Here is a 14,979-nt window from a genome sequence, read left to right as displayed (position 1 = left end):
GATTTTTGTCACATTTCTCAAAAATCAAAATCATGTTACAGCACAGTGCTGATTTCTTCTCAAGAGCTCTGTGTTTCTTCTAACAGCTGATAAAATCACTACACCTGCTCCCCCATCGGAATGGGATCTGTCTCCCCCACTTTCCCTAGATTTTAGTAATGCCACCCGCTGTTGCTGAGTCACAACAGAACACTGATTTCAGGGCTTAATATAAAGGTAAAGGAAGTAGTAATTGTCAACTCTTTACCAACAGTATTTGTTTGTAACTTATCAACCTTATTCCCATCTAACCTAAACCCCTCTGCTAAACATTTACATAAATAGTGTGCGTGCAAGTAGCTGCATTTATGCATGCAAATAAACAATTTCAGTGCCCAGTTGATGCATTTGGCCCTGCAATGGCACACACCAGTGAGTGAGCATGTATGTTTGTACATGCACGGTTAGAAGTATCATTTTTAAATTTTAGTCTAGAATTTTAGCTGGTGTAAACTGGCATAGCTCTAGTGACTGCAATGAAGCTAAATATATTTGCACCAAATGAGGGTCAGACTCTTATTTTACTTCAAATGTAACAACAACCCTGACAAGTGGGAAAACTGTACAAAACATGGCCAAGGAGCACGGTGGATCATTCCAGCATCCGTGGAATGTGGTCTCAAGGTTAGCGCAGGGGACTAGCCATCAGGACTCATGGATTCTATTCTTCACTCTGCTAATGACTCCCCGCATGCCTTTGGGCAAGTCCCTTCCCTGTTTCCCCATCTGTAAGCAGGAGGCGATACCACTAACTATACAGGCTTCATCATAGTTTTTATGAGGCTTACTCAACATTTATAAAACATCTGACATCCTGGGGTAAAAGGTGCTCTTTAAGCAAAAACTATATTGACTAAGAATGAGTAGGGACATAATGGCTCAGATTCTAATTTTTCAAAGAAGTCCGCTACCCTGCTCTTGCACACCCAGGCACAAGAACAATTTTGTGGATGGGATGAAAATTGGGTACTCCCTAGAATCTGGTCTTCATCCCTGTCATGTGCAGCTGTGTAAATTGACATCATAGCAGTAGCCAATGCTAACCAATGAAAGTTCACTGTTACCTTTCGAGTAAATCTTCATGATCCATCCTAGAATCTGGGGTCTGTAAATAAGCATGGAACAAGAAAAGTGCTATTAATAAAGCAAATAGTAGACTACCTCTGTCATAGTCCAGTTTTGTATTTCAGATATTCACTGTGGTAAATAGCATTTTTCTCCATTGCATTTTAAATTACAACACATAATTAAGGTTTCCTTATTGCAGTTCGCTTACAGTTTGGAGACCATTTCTTTGGTACATTCTAACGGTGCATTCTATGTATCAAAAGAGTTTTAAAAGATGAAATACCACACTTTTGTATAGCTGAATGAACTGCTTTTTAAACTATACTGAAGTTTCTGTTCGCCCAATCTCTTTCCAACAGGGGACATGATCCAAAGTCCATTTAAGTCATCAAGACTCTGTGAAGTCCACTAGGGACTTAGCTATTAGTATTGATTTTATATGGAAGGTGCCCAGCTTCTACAGTTATGGGAGGCTGTGTACAATCCTAAAATAGATAGATGCCCACTGATTTCAGTGGGCTTTTGGTTGAACCGACACAGACCTAGAGATGTCTCCTTTCCCAAAGGCTGTATGCCTTAAATGCAAACCATTCATACATTTCTTTCTATAGCGTCTCTCACCCATGCCATTCAAGGTATTAACATAAGAAGAGTCTTTTTAATATGGAAGACCATGTGCAGAGATACAAGGGAAGACAGAAGGATTCTTAGTTCTGGTAAAGGAAACTCAAGAGTTAGGGCAGACCAAGTGTCATAATTTCTTCTCAAAAGGGGAGAAATCAGGAGGAATACAGTAATTCTGACTGTTAGAAATTCATGAGTTCTGCAACCCAAAACCTTATAGGAAGTTATGGCAGATAGATGGGTAATACTGAGATGTTTTACAAATACGTATCTCAACTCTGTGAGGCTCTAAGTATTTCCTACAAGATGCTAAGCACAGCCAGCCGCAAAGGGAGTTGAGGATGCACATCACCTCACAGGATTAGACCCTAAAATGTTAAATTGTTTGTGAAACTTCTACAAGTTTGAGATTCCCCCAAATCTTTCTGGTTTCTCCTATCCCCGTTTTCCCCTCTCTGTGCATCTCCAGTTATCCCACAACACACATTCAATATAAATTTCAGGCTGATTAGGGCACAACAAAGAAATTAAGGGATTTCCAGTTCTTAGTGCTGCAGCAATATTGTATTCTGCATCTCAGATTCAACAGGAAGGATAGTTACCCAAATGGACTCCCTCATATTTCAGCAACTGGGATTTCAATCTTGTTTTGAAGCAAAAAAAAAAAACTCACCACCTCCACAAGATCCTTCACTGTTGATTCTAAAGTATTTAGGAATACAGAGTAGGAAATATATGGTAGTTGTGACAAACAACTTTGTTATTTTGTAGTTATGGGCCTGGGCTACAAAATTCTGATCCAGATATGTATCCAAGCTTCCCTAGCACTCAAGGGAGTTCTGATCAAACATTCCTGTTTAGGTCCAACTCTCTTCCATAGATTTATACTCAAATTCTTAAGGCCAGAAGGGAAAATTATGATCAACTAGTCTAAATGCCTGCATAGAACAGGCCAGAGAATTTCACCCAGGAAAAGCCCACAGTTCTGTGGTTGAACTAGAGCATCCCTTTTAGATAGGCATCCGATCTCAATTTAAAGAATTCACATGATGGAAAATCCACCACATCTCTTGGTAACCTGTTCCAATAGTTATTTACTGATAAAAATTGCACTTCATTTCCAGTTTGAATTTTTCTAGCTTCATCTTCCAGCTATTGGATTTTGTTATGCCTATATTTGCAAAGAGTCCTCTTATCAAATATCTTCTCACTGTGCAAGTGTTTATAGACCCTGATTGCATTTCCTCCTGCATGAAGTCAGTTGGGTACTGATAGAATCAGAGCTATCGTATGGTAAGTGGTTAATATCAGCTACCTCTTGTCTCCATTTACTCGAAACCTTTAAAAACATGTGAAAAGTTTTGAGTCTTGATCACACCACCAGCAAGTACAGACCTTTAGGGCCCACATTCTGCACCATTCAACTCAGCAGGAGTTTTGTTACTGATTTCAACAGAAACGGGACTGAGCTCTTAACGGTGAAGTATTATAGTCAACACACCTTGCTGTTATACTTACAGTTTGCAAAATTCCTATGGCAGCAATTGCTTTAATGTCAGATGGCCTCAGAGTATGAACTGCAGAGATAAATCAAGGTCTTCATGTTAGAAAGATCAGTGGCTTTGAAAAAATAATTACATTCTTCGATGTGAAAACACAGCAGAGTAAATTATAATCATTATTGGCATTTATATTGGGCTTTTCAGCTGGGAGTTTTAAAGCAGCCAAAGTCCGATACTCATTGATTTTCAATGAGATTTGGGTGCCTGACTCTCTTAGCTTCCTTCGGAAATTTCAGCCTTCATCCTCAAAACACTTTGCAAATAACAAAAGATCACACAACAGTCCTGTGAGCTGTTGACATAGGTATCATTATCCCCAATACAGGGATGGAGAAACTGAGGCAGACTTGTAAAGTCACTTGCCCTATTATTACGTCTGGATTAGAACTCAGGAATTCCTAGCTCCCAGACTCAAACTCAGTCCATAACCATGTCTACACTACAAAATTATGTCAACCTAACCTCTGTCAGCATACAGCCACCACAGTTATTAAATCATTTGTGTGCACACACTTGGCTGCTTGTGTCGGCGGTGTGCGTCCTCACCAGGAGCGCTTCTACCAATTGTATTGTCAGCATGGGGCATTGTGGTATGGCTCCTGGAAGCCAGTAACAGTCATCTTAAGCAACTCAATGTCTGTACTGACACTGCATCGACTTTATTACATTGACTGTGACTGTACAGCGCTCAGAGAGGTGGTGTTACTAAATCAGCATAGAGAGGCACTTATATTGGGGGGAGCCAAATTTACATGAAGACACTCCCACAGCTACGTTGACGCAAAGCAGCTTACGTCAACCTAACCTTGTAGTGTGGAGTCAATGTCTCTCTACAAGCTTAGAGGAGGAAAAGCCTCCAAGAGGATGATTTTTAAACACAGACCTGAAGATGCAGGAGAATGAGACAGCTTCTCTAGCTCACATGGAAACTGGAATCTTCTCAGAGGCTGTAACAGCAAACAGATGGGTTCTTTTCTTTTTAACAAGGGAATTTAGGCTAAGGTAAAATGTTGGATCAAGAGGCCTAAAGATCTCTATTCACCAAATGGTTACAGCATGTGACTTAGACTATGATTTAGTCAGAGGTATTTTTAGTAGAAGTCACAGACAGGTCACGGGCAATAACCAAAAAAAGTCACAGCCAGTGACCTGCACATGACTTCTACTAAAAATACCCCTAAATAAATCTTGCGTGCTGAGGGGTGGGGAGTGGCTTGGGGTCCTGCCGTCACCGCTCCTATGGGTGGGGGGTGGCCCGGGGCCCCGCTGCTGCTCCCAGTGCCTGGGGCCACCAGAGCAGTGGCCAGTGCAGCTGGCTCCAGGGCCGCCCCAGCTACTCAGGTGGCCCTGGGGTCAGCACCAGCCGCTGCAGAAGTCCTGGAGGTCCCAGAAAGTCACGGAATCCATTATTTCCATGCCTTCCGTGACAGACTTGCAGCCTTAATCATGGCTAGTGGCAGAATCAGATTCCCCTCATACTGTCCCACCAATATTCACCACCCTTAGAGGCACAGGGATGAAACTAGTACAAAATTCATGGCCCATTCAGTCCAACGTCTCTCTGGGAATGTCTACACTGCAATTAGACACTTGCGTCTGGGCCATGCCAGCTGACTGGGGCTCAGACGAAGGGGTTGTTTAATTGTGGTGTAGACATTCAGGCTGCAGCCCGAGCTCTGGGACCCTCCCACCTTGTAGATTCCTAGAGCCTGGGCTACAGCCCAAGCCTAAACAGCGACACCACAATTAAACTGCACCTTAGCCTGAGTCCCACAAGCCCCAGTCAGCTGGCCTGGGCTAGCCATGGGTTTTTAATTGCAGTGTAGACATACCCTCTGACAACAAGGGATTTTAAGGGGAAAATTACACCCTGCTACAGAATTCTGTAGGATGGTTCCAAAATAAATCTATAGAAATGAGATCCCTCTCTATTAAATTCTATAGCTTTTTAGAGAAATTTCAAGAACCATATTAGTTTCATCCTTTGGAGTAAGCTGTACATTGGGAGTGGTAGGTCCTCAGATTCATTTTTTGTTGACGACCATAAAGTCTGCACAGATGTGATCCCAGTTCATTTTTGCAGGGATTTCCCCAGCCCCCTGGCATGGTTAGTGAGCTGGTGGGTCTAGAGCAGGATTATAGGTTATTCCAATAAGGTGTGCTTACCACTGTGTAAAGGGCCAGCACAAGACCTGTGCAACACCTAAGCCATGTCTGAGGACTTAGGTGGTGCACAGACTTTGTCCCACTCTCTGGACAAAGGCGAGTTTCATCTATAGATATTCTACAGACTTTCAGAAACATAATACCAAGCTATAACTCAAGGATCCATCGAAAGCTGTTTCACACAGCATAAATCTCTTATGCACAAAAAACTAAGTTATAAGAATATTATTAATATAGCAAAGTCCAGTATTCAAAAGTTAGGAAATAGCAGATTTAAGGTTGCCTGCGCAATCTGTCTCACCCTACACGGCTCCCACTCCTAACCTCACTCCCCAAACTCCTCATCCAGACTTAGTTTCCCCACCCCCAAATTCTTCCTGGCTTCTTGTCCCAATTCTCCTCCCTGCTCCCGTCAGATGAGGCTCTTCTCTGTACTGCCTCTATTCCCTCCCCACACTGGTTCCTAGTCCCAGTCTCCTCATCCAGCCAGTGCAGTTTTTTCCCCAGCTCCTCGTCTGATCTCAGTGTTCCGCCCCCAAAGCTAACTGGCTCCCAGTCCTCCTGTTTCCTTCCCCAGCTTCCAGGCCCCGTCTCCCCAGCTCTGGTTTCTAATCCCAGTCTCTCTGCCCAACCACAGTGTTGCACATTGGTGTGATTGAGCCAGTCGCCCAATGACAGGAGAAGCTCCAGCCCTCTTGCAAATGTCATCCCTGTCTGGGGGAAATCCCAGGAGGTGGGGCAAGGGGGAAAACAGCTAGTCAGAGGGGGAAGAGCAGCCAGTAAAAGCTGCTTCAGGAAGCAGACAGCACTTTCCCCTCCCTTCAAGAACCAACATCAGTCTCACAGAAAGGGAGGGAGAGGAGGGAGCCCTGCAGTTCTGTTCTCTCCTTCCCTTGTGAGCAACAGGGATGGCTCCTTTGCTCTTCCCCATTGCCTGCAACACCAAGCCTAAGAAAGAGTTGAGAGGGGGTGAAGATCCTCTGAAACTGCCTCACCCAGGCCTGGCAAGAGGTAGAAAAGCCCTGTACCTGCAGAAGTAGCAGAGGTGAGGCTGGGTGGCAGAACTGATTTGGGTTGGGGCAGAATTAATTGCTTGGCAGAGGACAGGCAAATGTGAGGGTGAGAGCTCCGAGGGCCAACATCACCTTACCCAATACATTTGGAAGAGTGGGCAACATTAATTGTCTCACACACGCCCTGTGGGTGGGCAGAGGGAGTTCAAAAATCAAAAGGCAGAACAAAACACAATATAATCTTTTTAAAATAATAATCTCATGGATTTTATGGAGTCTGACGCATGAGTTTTGATCTCTTGAGGTGGGCAATACTGTTAATGATACTTCAGTTAGCATTACCTCCTGCCGAGCCCTCTCTACAGCCACTAGTCTGCAGCCTTGGAGAGCTCAGTCCATGGTAATGCAGCTCCCGAGAGAGCTCTTCTGGCAGGCACACAGGAGAACACTGGCATAGCACAGGGAGCCAGACTTTCTGCTTCCGATGATCTTATGGTTGTGGCAGACCAAAAACACAATACAAACTTTAAAAAAAAAATCTCTTGATTTTTGGGGTCTGACTTGTGATTTTGGAAAATTTGGGGTTAGCAATATTGCAACCAGTCCCAGTCTCTCTCTCTCCTTCCAACTTCTAGTCCCTGTCCCATCACACTCCTTGTCCCACTTACTCCTTTCCCTCTCCCCAGGTCCAGCTTTTGTCCCCTCTGCATTTGAGTTAGATGGCTTCCTCCGCCATGCTGCCTGAGTACCAGCAAAGGGCGGGTCACTGACAGCACAGGAGAGACAGGCTCCCTGCTCCTAGTTCTCCTACCAGGCTGCACCCCACAAGGAAAGTCCTTTTGAGCTCCCAAAGCCCTGGGCAGAAGCATGCTCAATCACTCTGTGTGTAGGAGGGTGGTCACATGCACAGTTCAGTCAGACATAGGAGCTGAGAGAGATTAGACTGTGCTCAGTGAGGATGGAATCGTCTCAGATTTTAGTTGTTAAGATCTAGTAAGAGCATGTGCAAACTGCATTTTTTTTAAAAAGACTTAATGTCTTGGGTAAATTTGGGTGGATTTGCAAGGGGATGGCAAAAGGGCACATCCCTGATACAAAGGCCACCCCACCTGCCAAATTTCAAGGCCCTGCTCCAAAAGCATGGGGGTGCTGCAGCATTTCAAAGGAAAGGTCTCCATTTTTTAAGATGATAAAACAACATTAAACCTTGTTCCCGGAAATGGCTGAACTATTTTGGCTGAAATCTTGCAGACAAATTTAGCCTAGGGCAAATATGCCGCATTTAAAATCTCAGTCCAAACGAATCAAGATTGGCAGCTGTAAGCAATTACAAACAGGGTCTTACAATGGGAAGTGTAGGGCAACCTTAATAAATTGGTGGTGCTGCTAGCCCTGCCCAAGCTATCTTGGAACTTCTTGACTTTGCAGGGCCTGATCTAGCATTAACGTAACATTAAGAGTATTTATTTATGTTGCATTTAATTCTGCACAGTCAGGTTCGGCCCACAACATTTTGGCACCTGAGGGGGGGAGCTCAAATTATGCTCCCATGCCCACTCGCTTGGGTCCAAACTTTGAAACTCTGGGTCCTAGTGGTGCCCCCGCCACAGTCTGGCACCTGAGGCAACCGCCTCAGTTCACCTCATGGTAAGGCCAGCCCTGTGCACAGTTACTAATAATCCAGACCACAGGGTTCTGTTCTCTCTCTCTCTCTCTCTCATTGAGGGGTTACATCACAACAATGTAGCAGGACATCAGGTGGTGGCAGGTATGGTATTGAGAATGGAAAAAACTAAAGCTTTCTTCATGCCAGGGACTTACCTCCAGTTTCTTTTGTTTCTTGAGGTAGTTACTTTCCATCATGGGATGAGCTGCAGTGCCTTGGGAAGGGGATGGGGGTGGAGAAAAATCCAACAATCCATTAGCAATGAATTTCACTCACTCTTTGCTAACATGCATAAACTCCTCAATAGATAGAGATACAATTAAATGTGTCTATTTCTGAAAGGGAGAGAGTTTCACCTCTTCTCTCTCACACAGTTTCCAAAGCTGATCTCCACTCCAGTGCCTGTCACTCTGCACCAAATGTATGCCCTCTGTTTTTAAACATATTGGGCCATAGCTTCTGTGGATGCAATCTGCATAACTATTAAAATAAATGCTGGAAAGCCGTTTACAACAGCTGTGAATCTCATCTCTTAACTTTATGATCTGTGTATATAACAGATCTCATTAGCTTCTGTACCCTTTGTCCTCCCCATAGCCACCACACATTACTTATTGAGATCCCTGCTGTGTTATGCTTGAATTTAATTATAAGTTCCTCAGGCCAGGGACTTTTTTTATTTGATTTGTAAAGTGCAATGAGCACCTAGGGCACTGTATAAATAAATAATTCTCTCATAAGAACATAAATGAGATTTGCGACCCAGAATACATTTCAATGTCTGAGTCAGCCTTTAATTTATATGACATTATGAGATGCCTTTGGTTGTTTATTCCACACACATTTAGAATAGTTAGATTAATATTTCAAACAGGTACATGGTATAACTCCCAAGAAAGGAGTAATTTACATAAGGCTACTCCTTTCACAGTCAGCAAGCAACAGTGTCATCCCATGAGGTTATGGTTAGCCAATGAAAGTTTGCTCTGGTGATGTAATACTTGAAACTTCATCTGCCACTGGAGAGCTTCAATGGATGGAGTTTCTGTGGAGCCAGAGAGTACTGAGGTCCTCCCTCTCCTGACTGCATCTACATTCATTTCCATGTAAATTAATCTCTTTTCTTAATAAAGAACAGTTTATATTCAGAATTTCTCAGAATTCATGTGGCAAGGGATTGAATGGGATACCTGGGTTTGGTTTGCTCTAATGAGATAGGGGTTAGATGCAAAGTTTGAATCTAGATCCACATCTACACTTCCCAACCACTCAAGGGCGTTCAGAACCACCTCTCCTTATGAAGCACTAGTGTAGAGTCAATCTCATGATAATACTTAGCTCTCATATAATGCTTTTCATGCATATATCTTAAGCTGCTTTACCCAGGAGGGTTCCATTTTACAAACGGGGAAACAGAAGTACACAGCAGTGAACTGATTTGCCCAAGAGATTAGGGAATAGAAGTCAGGTGTCTGAACTTCCAAGCCCCTGGATGTTGGTGCCTGTTTTTAGAGTCTTCTTGTGTTTGGCACAATAGCATTTTAGAGTCCAACAGAGAGAGGAAACTCAAGAATTTCCTCTGAATACTTGTGTTTGTCTAGCTATCCATCCATGTTCTTAGACAAATATAAGGGCATTACATGTAAAAGCATGAATTGTTTTATATGACTGACCAATCTTTGTGCAGTTTTCATGTGTTTTACCTATTTTTGGTTCCGTACACACATTTTTGCCATACTTTCTAGAATGTTGGGAGATAACTTTTTTCTAACAAGTGTGATGCACACCCTTCTTTTTGCCTAGGGGCCCTAACCAAGATCAGGACACTCTAGGTGTTGTGTGCACACACCGTGAGCTACAGTCTCTGCCCTGAGCAGCTTACAGTTTAAGTAGATATGACAAAGGAATTATTCTTCTGCCCATTTTGCAGATGAGGAACCAAAACACAGAGACGTTAAGGCCTACATTCACAAAGGTACAAGGATTATGTATAGTCTGACCTTTTGGTGCTGTTCTTCCCTCCAGGAAACTTCAGTACACCAACTGAATGAGACCTGGGAGGTCAGTCTCCAGAAAGATACAAACACACCATACACTATCATCACCATCACATTTACCTAAGATGATCAACAATAACCATGCCATGTGTGCCATCCAGAGTCATACATGCAGATTGTACCATTCATCTTTCTGCTTTGAAAGCGTCTGCTTTTCACTTGATCTTTGCACTTCAACCATTAGAAAAATATCAGCTTCCACACATTTTCTAACAAGACTTTTCAATGTCCAAAGACCTTACCTTTCAAAGATAGCAGCCAAAGAAAGAACAGCTCTGATAGAAGCTTCATGGTTAGCTATTTGAGAAATGAATATTCTAGGAGAGATGTCACTTAGGCTTTATGGGGAGGTGGAGGGGTTGTCAGCAATGAAAATGTCTTTCCTTCCTCCTGCTTTTATACTTCAGCAAACTGCTAACTTAGCAGCCATAAACTTTATTGGCTTCCTCACTTTTGTAAACCCAGCCTTTGAATTAAAGTGATAACGATAATATTTCAGTGCTGTACTTCAAAAAAATAAAGACGTGTGCTGTATGTTATACATGATTGCACCTGGAAGTTAAAGTAAGGGGGAGCAAGGCGGGAGGAGTACTGCTACTCCTCCTCTACTAAAAGTCCAGGGAGAGTTGCCCAGTCTCTTGACGCAGCGCTCATCCTCAGTTCACCCCCTCCCAGGCAAGTGCAGTGGTTGGTACCCCACCTGTGTCACTGAATCAAGTAGCTCACTCTCTCAGTCTGCAGGTACAAGAAATAAACTATACTCTTATCTGTGTTACCCTGAAAGGTTCCTGGTGACAATATAAAACCATAAGAATGCTGCATGTACCACCAAAAGCAAGGGATCATAATATGTACAGCTTGGGTATGTTTTAGTCATTGAATCCAATATGTGGGTACTATGGTTGGAACTAACATTTGTTAAATAACAAATACCATACCAAATAACAATACCGCTTACTCCTACATGTTAAAAGCACATTCATGGCAGACAGTTAAAACCATATATAAATCTTTGTAGTTCTATCACTCACCCAATGCATGAATATTGTTATGCTTAAAGGTACTGCATAAATCACAAATCTCTTGGAGATCGGGTGTGAACACATCCTTCATAACATATCTGTCAGGATGAATTAATAAGGAGCCCCTGTCGCCCCTGCCAAACACTCACCCCTAAGCCAAAAGGGAGTTGTGAACCTTCCCAGGAGTTTGGACTGAGGGGGATTCACTAACTGTTGTGACCAGCGTGAGAGAGAACGCACAGAAGAACAGAGAAGAAGGGAGAGGCAAGCAACCCAAGCAGGAACCTGTAAGTACAGTGTGATCCTGTAAAGACCTAGAGAGAGAAAGAGACAGGTTTGGTGTTGTCTGTAGAGACTTGTGGGCTGCAAGCAGGCCCAACCTTAAGGAAAATGGCACCCTGGTCGAACTTGTATTTTGATGCCCCCTCCTTTCCCCCCCATCACCCCAGGCCCCCTGGGTTTCTCCCACCCCACCACCTTTGGGCCCTGCTGCCTCCCCTAGTGTTTAATTGTATTGAAAGAGATGCCAGAGCTCAGCCCTGGCACAAATTAAGCACTGGCAAGGCAACATGATACTGGTGGGTGCTGGAGGGGGGCCCAGCTCTGAAGGCACCGCCACCACCCCCAGCAGTGCAGAAGTAAGGGTGGCATGGTATATGGTGTATTGCCACCCTTACTTCTGCGCTGCTGTAGTGGCTTGTGGTGCCCGGTGCTTAGCATGTGGCTCAGCCCTCTGGCCACTCCTAGCTCGCCAGGGATGCCTCTTCAGATTTTGGTGGGGGAGGGAGGAGGCAAACTTTTACTGTGATTCCAGGGGATACTGAGGCACCCAAAAACTCTAGGGTTTGTTTTTTTTTGCAGATAACTTAGAAATTAGCTATTGATTTCACCATACACACTCAAATCCACAACCATATTTCCATCAGTAATAATTAATATTTGCAGATAGGGAAAGCAAGAAAAATGCGGCTTGAGAACTTGTTAGAGTCAAAATTCAGTGAAATATACTTCTGAATTGGGCTTGTTACAAATGGACTAGTGAATGAATTGTTAAATCAACTAATCATTTCTGGTTCTAGGATATTCATTTTGTATGTCTTTGACGTGCGATATTGACACTTAGTGGTTTTTGCAGTATTGTTGTAACCATGTTGATATCAGGATATGAGAGCCACAAGGTGAGTGAGGTAATATCTTTAATTGGACCAACTTTGGTTGGTGAAAGAGACAAGCTTGCGAACCCCACAGAGCTCTTCTCCTGGTCTGTGGAGCTCAAAAGGGCTTCTCTCTTTCACCAACCAAAGTTGGTCAAAAGAAAGTTATTACCTCACCCCCCTTGTCTCTCTGTTTGTGTTTTAACAGCTTCAAAGCTTGAACTCTTTGACTCTCAACTTCTATTGTCATTAAAAAATTATCTGGCCTCCCCCATAATTTCCCACAACTGAAAAGTAAAAATTATAAAAATACTAAAAAGCTTAAAAATAAACAATTGATATTACATATCAAAGTTATAAAAAATAAAAATTGCCTTATAGCAAGTCTATTTATAAGCCACCAGAGCAGCAGGGTTGAAGTGGGGGGAGGGATAAGGAGAGGAGATGTGGCAGAGCCAATCCACACATTTTCCTCACACTAACAGCAGGAACCCCAGGGACTTCCAGGGGATGAATGAGGTTGCAGAATATGGGATTAAGTCAGAGATGGGAGTAAAGAAATGAAGTACGTGGTGTCAGCCTACCTGCTATGACCTCCTTGAAACCCACTTACCTTTCATTCAATCCCTGATTGCTTATCCACACCCTCAGGTTCTTTTTTTTTTAACTTTCTGTTTCCAGTACTTGTACTTAGCAGTATACTGAAATTCCCTGGGGCAGGGCCTTGCTTAAGCTGTTGGGCAAAGTGCTATGCACATTTCTATATTGCATCAAGAATAAGGAAACTCCTTGGTTAATCTGCCATTAAAACTAAACTACAGAATCACTGTGTTGGGAACATCCCTGGGACAGGACACAGCGCAGTGAGCCAGCATGCTACTCCCTTACCCACTGTGGTCCCCACTCCCACTCCTGTTCAGATGCGGGGGAGGCACATGGGGGAGCTGATCTCACGCTCATCTCTCCTGTGCACCCACCTGCCTGACTTTGGGGAGGCAGCCCCTGGGACCAAGGGAGTGAAGCTATTGAGCCAGGGGAGCAGGGAGGACCCTCACCTGCTGATGCGGGGGGTGGGAGGTGCAATTTGAAGATTTTCCCCCAACAGCTCAAGTCATGCCCTCTGCCCCCAGGCAGCCCTCCCCCTAACCCTCAGTTGCCCTATGGGAAAGCAGCTGTTCCAACCCTACCTCTCCCTGCCGCGCTGAAGCAGCAGCTCTTCCCTACTGCTCCCAGCCATTTGGTGCATGTGCTGTTGGTTCACCTCTCCCGGTCCCGGGCTTCAGCAAGCAGGAGAGGGAGGGCGAGGGCTCAGCAGGGAAACCCTGGCAGAAAACTGGGGGGGGGGAGGGAGGATGTGACCCTGCATGGCCCTCCATGTGTCCCCTCTCTGCAAGGAAGGGATGGATGGGAGCAGGCTGCAGCAGCGCCCCCGGTTCGTGTGGTGCTCACCTGTGCAGAGTTAAGTGTGCGCTCCTTCCGGCAGTGCCAGGGGAAAGAGCAAGCCCTTTCCTGGACAAGTGGGGCTCTTAAGGGAAGATGGGGGTGGGCCTGCTACAGTAACACACAAACTAGATAGCAGGAAGGCTGCTCCAAGCCCCCAGCCGGGACATATAGAGATAAGCTGCTGGCGCACACATCCCTTCTCCTCCTCAGTCAGCCACCCACCCCAGACATCAGATCAGGAGCCTTTCAGCACAGCTCTGCCCACTCCCCATGGCTTCTAACGCAGGGGGCCCTCTGTCCCAGGAGAGTGGGGAGCCCTGGGCAGCTGCTGCTGCTCCTACCTGGAGGAGTTACCTGAGTGCCTAGTCAAGCTGCGGATTGAGGCCTCCTTCTCCAGCTATGTGTGTTTTTATCTCCCTGGCGCTGGCCAGGCTGGCTGGCTGACTGCTTCCTTAAGCCCAGCTGGCTCTCGGTCCGCAGGTCACGTCATGTGGGAGGTATCAAATGCACCCCCCTCAGTTCATCACACTGGGCAAACTGCCCTGTTTGCCTTGGTCAAAGGCCAGCCCTGGCTGTAAGCTAAAAAAAACTCCTTTGGTCTTGGTTTCTTCCACATTCAGACACACAAAGAATGTACAGAGTTCTGTGTGCAAACAAAATTGCTTCAAAGCAATACTGCACCACCACCAATTTCCACTCCCAACCGGAACAATCTCCTAGACTCAGAATTTTTGGCTAACCGCTCGACCCAAAAGAGGTAACATTATTATAATACACCATAATGGTAGATGTGTGAAGCACTTTACAGGCAAATAAAGAAGTCCACGTCTCTGCTAAGACTTAAAATCTCCTGGGCCTAGTGGCACATGAGGCCACCCATTTTCCCCCCACTGCTGACTGCACAGAGCAAGATGTTTGTCTCCGTAAGGACAGCATCCTTTCAATTATCCTGCAGCAGGTCACTCTGTCTCCTTCACAGCCTATCTTCCCTCCAGGTGGAATCCAAACTAAGACATACCTAGCACTTCCACCACGGGATAGCCTGATGACAGGACCAAACCTTCATAGCTATCTCTGTCTGATGACTGAGTCCACAGCCTGCTGACCTGTGCACACAACACTGCCACATTGGTGACATGATCTCTCCAATGAATTCCCAAGATCC

The 14,979-nt window shown here is 44.7% G+C and overlaps 1 protein-coding gene across 5 annotated transcripts in view; it reads right to left on the bottom strand.

Moving 5' to 3' along the window:
- PLB1 (phospholipase B1) overlaps positions 1–14,253 on the bottom strand; it is a 136,107-nt gene extending 121,854 nt beyond the window's left edge. For 3 of the 5 annotated variants that reach the window (XM_073338615.1, XM_073338612.1, XM_073338616.1), the window contains exons 1-5: positions 14,169–14,253; positions 8,294–8,352; positions 4,177–4,240; positions 3,250–3,308; positions 1,104–1,144 (exon numbers count right to left, since the gene is read on the bottom strand). In XM_073338615.1, the coding sequence (XP_073194716.1) occupies positions 1,104–1,144; positions 3,250–3,308; positions 4,177–4,240; positions 8,294–8,335 (206 nt within the window). In that variant the 5' untranslated portion in view covers positions 8,336–8,352; positions 14,169–14,253. Of the gene's footprint in view, positions 1–1,103; positions 1,145–3,249; positions 3,309–4,176; positions 4,241–8,293; positions 8,353–14,168 lie in introns of those variants that run through there. The other 2 variants (XM_073338613.1, XM_073338614.1) reach the window with 2 other exon arrangements.
- Positions 14,254–14,979: the final 726 nt, after the last annotated feature.

Source organism: Lepidochelys kempii, chromosome 3, assembly GCF_965140265.1.
Source record: "Lepidochelys kempii isolate rLepKem1 chromosome 3, rLepKem1.hap2, whole genome shotgun sequence".
NCBI lineage: Eukaryota > Metazoa > Chordata > Testudines > Cheloniidae > Lepidochelys > Lepidochelys kempii.
This window is presented reverse-complemented; position numbering and strand designations above follow the sequence as displayed.